The following is a 5,672-nucleotide window of genomic DNA, read 5'->3' on the forward strand; positions in this document are numbered from 1 at the left end:
AGGAGGTAAAAAGTGGCAAGGTATCATACTATGTATGGAAGGGAAAACTACTATATAAAGGTGCATTATTGTGTGTGCCTAATGTCCAAGAGCATCTTCAATGGATACGAGAAGCACATACTTCCAAAGTAGCTGGACATTTTGGTGTGTCAAAGACTCTCCAGCACCTGCAAAGATATGTTTTTTGGCCGAAAATGCAGCAGGATGTGGCTCGTTTCATTCGTGGGTGTGTCATGTGCTGCACGTCCAAGCCATCCAACCGAAAAGTAGGCTTGTATACCCCACTTCCAGTTCCATCAAGACCTTGGGAGAGCATATCTATGGACTTTGTTGGTGGCCTCCCGACTACTTGAACGGGTCGCGATTACTTGTTTGTTATTGTTGACAGGTTTTCAAAAATGGTGGTTCTCGTTCCATGTAAGAAAACGATTACTGGAGAAGAAGCAGCTAGACTTTTCTTTGAGAATGTATGGAAGTATTTTGGACTTCCCATCTCAATTATTTCTGATCGGGATACAAGATTTTTGAGTAATTTTTGGTGTTCTCTTTGGTCCAAAATGGATACAAAATTGAAGCGTAGTACGGCGTTCCACCCTCAAACCGACGGGAAAACGGAGGTGGTTAACCGTTCGGTTGTACACCTTTTGCGAGGCTACAATGCTCGTCACCCGAAGACTTGGGATGAGAGTATACCTTTCATTCAATTTGCTATAAACCATACAGTACATAGCTCCACAAACAAAGCTCCATCTGAAGTTTGTTTGGGATTTCTGCCTCATAGTCCTTTTGATATAGAATTCAACTTGCATTCAGCTCCTTTAAGTGCTACTGGTTGTAGTGAAGCAGCAAAAGCTCAAAGATTTTTGGAGAAAATTAGAAGAATTCATCAAGATGTGGAGCAACAGTTGCATCGGGCTCAAAAGAAATATAAGGAGCGACATGATCGACACCGAGTTCAAGGAAGTTTTCAAGAGGGTGATTTCGTATGGTTGCATCTTGGGAAGGACAGGTTAAAGGGAGAGGAAAAGAAACTAAAACCGATACGTTATGGTCCTTTTCATGTACTCAAAATGATCGGGGAGAATGCATGCAGATTAGAGCTTCCTTCTTATATGGACATGTATTAAGTGGTCAATGTCGATAAGTTGAAGCTATTCGAGCCTTCGATGCTTGATGAAGAGGTTGATGATGCTTTACCTTCTGTAGATGATCTTGTTACTGATCACGAGACACTATTGGACCAAGACATGATCGTGGAAAGAAAAGCTAGTTCAACTCGTCGTGGAATTCGGAAGGCGTATCGTATTGCAACAAAAGGTCATCTACCTAGTGCAGCTAAATGGTATTCAGAGGCCGTGGCTAGGGATCGTTTTCGTCATCTATAGTTCTAGCTCGACAGGAGTCGAGCCACTCGCCGGAGAAGGGGAGGAGTGATCCGGTCAAGCCCATCTCCGAGATTTTAGGGAGTAGTTTGGAGTCAGAATAATTCTTTGGCCCATATTGCTCACGTTGCCCATGATCCTAATTTTAGGGATTGTGGAGAATTGCCTCAGTTATGTTTATTGATTATAAATATGTAAATGTAATTGAGAGAGGGGTATGCCTCTATTTTTCATTTACTGTACGTATGAATTATAGAGAGAGATAATAAACCTTATCATTCCCCAAATATTGTCTTTCTTATTTTACTTTACAACTGTCATTATTAACAAACTTCAATTCAATCATCATCCGTACCAATTAGTTGTGTTAAATTGTGTTACAGATCAAGTAGAGTGATCCGGTCAAGCCCATCTCCGAGATTTTAGGGAGTAGTTTGGAGTCAGAATAATTCTTTGGCCCATATTGCTCACGTTGCCCATGATCCTATTTTAGGGATTGTGGAGAATTGCCTCAGTTATGTTTATTGATTATAAATATGTAAATGTAATTGAGAGAGGGGTATGCCTCTATTTTTCATTTACTGTACGTATGAATTATAGAGAGATAATAAACATTATCATTCCCCAAATATTGTCTTTCTTATTTTACTTTACAACTGTCATTATTAACAAACTTCAATTCAATCATCATCCGTACCAATTCGTTGTGTTAAATTGTGTTACGGATCAGACCAATTCATAAATCTGTGGAAGGATCTCTCGGTCATCCCATTGGATAGAAATGTCTCGGATCACTGTCCGTTAGTGTTAAGAGACAAAATTATGGATTACGGTCCGAAACCCTTTAAGGTTTTTGACGAGTGGTTTAATAAGGAGGGTGCCGATGATATTGTTATTAATGCTTGGAATAAACCGGTCAGCAGTGTACGCTCAGATTGCAGGTTCAGATACCATCTTAAAAAAGTCAAGTTTGCACTCAAAGATTGGAGCAAGAACACCTTTGGTAATCTTGAAAATAAGATCAATTCACTTAAAGCAAGGGTTGAAGCATGGGAAAGTCGAGCTGAATTGGGTAATTTAAATGAGTCTGATAGAATATCTTGGATGGAGGACAGGAAATGTTGGTTAGAAAAAGAGAATGCCAAAACAAATATGTTGAAGCAAAAGGCCAGGAACCGATGGATACTTGAAGGAGACGAGAATTCAAAATTTTTTCACGCGACAATCAAGAGAAAATACAACAAGTGTAACATTCGTGGTCTCAACATAAATGGTCTATGGAATGAAAATCCCACTGAGGTCAAAACAGCAATTTTTTCGAATTTTCAACGCATTTTCGAGTCAAATAACTCGTTAAGGCCAAGGGTAATTAATTGGGTTAGGAATGTTGGGCCAAATGATACAGTTGGGCCGAATTCCATTGCATCTGCACCATCAGAAGTTCGGGGTGGGCCTGGTCAGAACTTCGAATTGGGTACATCTCATTTGTCTAACACTTAAGCCGATCAATTAGAACTCCCTTTTATCGAAAAGGAAATTTGGGACGTAGTCAAGGATTGTGGGGGGTTCAAAAGCGCCGGGTCCGGACGGGTTTAATCTTAATTTTTACAAAAAATATTGGGATACTATCAAAAGTGATCTCATAAATGCAATTCAGTTTTTTTGGGAAAAGGGGGAATTCTCCAAGGGGTGTAATGCTTCATTCATCACCCTCGTGCCCAAAGTTGCGGATGCAACAAGCCTTAATGAGTATCGTCCGATAAGTCTAATTGGAAGCTACTATAAAATCGTAGCAAAATTGCTTTCAAATCGACTTAGGAAAGTTGTCCCTAAACTAGTTGGTTACGAGCAGAGTGCGTTCATAAAGGGTCGTAACATCCTTGACGGGGCTCTCATTGCAAACGAGACTGTAGAGTACTTGAAACATAAACATAATAAAAGTCTTGTCTTCAAAGTCGACTTCGAGAAGGCGTTCGACTCTTTATGTTGGGAGTTCTTATTGGAGGTAATGGAATACTTGGGGTTCGGGGTAAAATGGAGAAAATGGATTCTCGAATGTCTAAGGTCGGCTACTATCTCTATTCTCGTTAATGGCTCACCAACGGAGGAGTTTAAATTGGGTAGAGGTGTGCGTCAAGGGGATCCCCTATCCCCCTTCCTTTTCATTTTAGCAGCAGAGGGTTTAAACGCATTAACAAAATCAGCGGTGAATAACAGAATGTTCGCGGGGGTTGAAGTAGGTAAAGATAAAGTATGCATCTCTCATCTACAATACGTGGACGACATGATTTATTTCGGTGAGTGGAGTACACAAAACCTTCGGAACCTAATGAAACTCCTCAAATGTTTCGAGTTAACGTCGGGGCTTAAAGTAAACTACAAAAAGAGCAACTTATTCGGGTTGGAGGTTGAAAAGCAGGAGGCTGAAAATATGGCTAAGCTCCTCGGGTGCAATATTGGCTCATTCCCATTCACATACCTAGGTCTTCCGATTGGGGCTAATATGTTAAAGATGAAATATTGGAAGCCGGTATTTGAGAAATTCGAGAAACGTCTTTCGGATTGGAAGGCACGCTCGGTGTCATTTGGTGGGCGCTTGACCCTTGTTAAATCGGTGCTTAATAGTCTTCCGTTGTATTTCTTCTCGCTTTTTCGTGCCCCGTCTAGTGTGATTAATAAACTCGAGAGTGTGAGGCGTTCATTTTTTTGGGGCGGGACGGGGAAAGATTCAAAAATTGCTTGGGTAAAGTGGGATGAGGTTCTTTTACCTTATGGGTTGGGGGGTTTAAATTTGGGCTCTCTAAAAAGTAAAAATTTGGCCTTGATCAGCAAGTGGTGGTGGAGGTTTAAAACTGAATCCGACTCCTTGTGGGTCAAGGTCATCTCGAGCTTATATGGAACTTCGGGTGGTTTGGACTCTTGTAATGCAAAAAACTGTTTTTCATATAACTCTACTTGGTCACATATTGTCAAAGCAGGTTCTATAATTGATGACACAGGAGTTGCCTTCTCCAAGTCTTTCATCAGAACACTGGGAGAAGGGGCTACAACATCGTTTTGGAATGATTCATGAGCAAGCAACGAACCTTTCAAGTCAAATTTCAAGAGACTGTTTAGGCTAGAAAGAGATGGTGATGCGGCTGTCAACTCACGGGTAAAAGTGGCCGAGAATCAGATGGCAGGGTGCTGGGAATGGGTGCGGATGCCTTCGGGTCGTACATTATCCGAATTTAATGAGCTCTGTTCGTTGATTTCCAAAGGGTCCCTTTCGCCATCAAAGTCTGACTCATGGCGTTGGGGGTTATCAAGCAATGGAATATTTATGACTAATAAGCTCTCAAAGTTGATTGATCTGAAGAATCTACACCAAGGTACGAACGTGTTTGAAAGTTTGCGAAATGATCTTATCCCAAAAAAGGTTGAGGTGTTCGTGTGGAAAGCGAGAAAAAAAAGATTACCTTCGTTAGTGGAACTAGATAAGCGTGTGATCGACTTACATAGTGTCCGGTGTAAGATTTGCGACGATGTTGTGGAATCGGTTGACCACACGCTAATCTTTTGCAAGGTTGCGTTCGAAATTTGGACTAAGGTATGCGAATGGTGGGGTATAAATAGGATACCCTCGTTAAGCGTCAACGAAATCTTTCAAGGCTCATCTCCTGTAGCAATGTCGGATTTGGAATCCAAAATATGGCAAGCGGTAACTTGGACTTGCGGGTATCTAATTTGGTGGAATCGGAACCAAAAAACATTCTCAAATAAAGTTTGGAGTGTTCCGGTTGCGCTATGTGAAATACAAGTTAAGTCGTTCGAGTGGATTGCGAAGCGGTGTAGGAAAAGAAGCATCGATTGGCATAATTGGATTCACAATCCTCATGTGTTTTTAGTATAACTCTCGTTGTTAGCTTAACACCTTGTTTAGTTAACTAAGGTGCGAATCTCATTTGGCGCGTTGTGTATGCAAGATATATGTAACCGAGTTGTAAATTTGAGATATCAATAAAAATTGTTGCCTTTAAAAAAAATAACAAATGCACAACACCAAAAAGCTGACAACTAATTGTGGGCAACCAGTTTGTACCTCTTTAGGACTGTCTAACATACTGAACTGGGACTAAACCAGCCATCTTCCCATCCCTGCCAGGGCGTTTTTTCTTCACCTGCAGTAGATTCAAAATGTATATCACAACATCAATAAATTATTGGATAATGATAGCTGCTGTTAACAGTACTTATGAACAGCAAAGCCTGAATTACAAAATGAAAAGTTAAGTGGGTGCATGCTTAAAT

At 40.7% G+C, this 5,672-nt stretch overlaps 1 protein-coding gene across 1 annotated transcript; it reads left to right on the top strand.

The window, feature by feature from the left end:
- Window positions 1–4,557: 4,557 nt before the first annotated feature.
- Window positions 4,558–5,274, top strand: LOC139901945 (uncharacterized). Its single transcript, XM_071884607.1, has one exon. It carries the CDS (start codon window positions 4,558–4,560, stop codon window positions 5,272–5,274), a length of 717 nt encoding a protein of 238 aa, XP_071740708.1.
- The last annotated feature ends 398 nt before the right edge of the window (window positions 5,275–5,672 follow it).

This window comes from Rutidosis leptorrhynchoides, chromosome 3 (genome assembly GCF_046630445.1).
Source record: "Rutidosis leptorrhynchoides isolate AG116_Rl617_1_P2 chromosome 3, CSIRO_AGI_Rlap_v1, whole genome shotgun sequence".
Lineage (NCBI taxonomy): Eukaryota > Viridiplantae > Streptophyta > Magnoliopsida > Asterales > Asteraceae > Rutidosis > Rutidosis leptorrhynchoides.

Bases quoted from the DNA above. Each gene is read 5' to 3' on its own strand.
- LOC139901945 (XM_071884607.1), top strand. From the start codon at position 4,558: ATGGCAGGGTGCTGGGAATGGGTGCGGATGCCTTCGGGTCGTACATTA.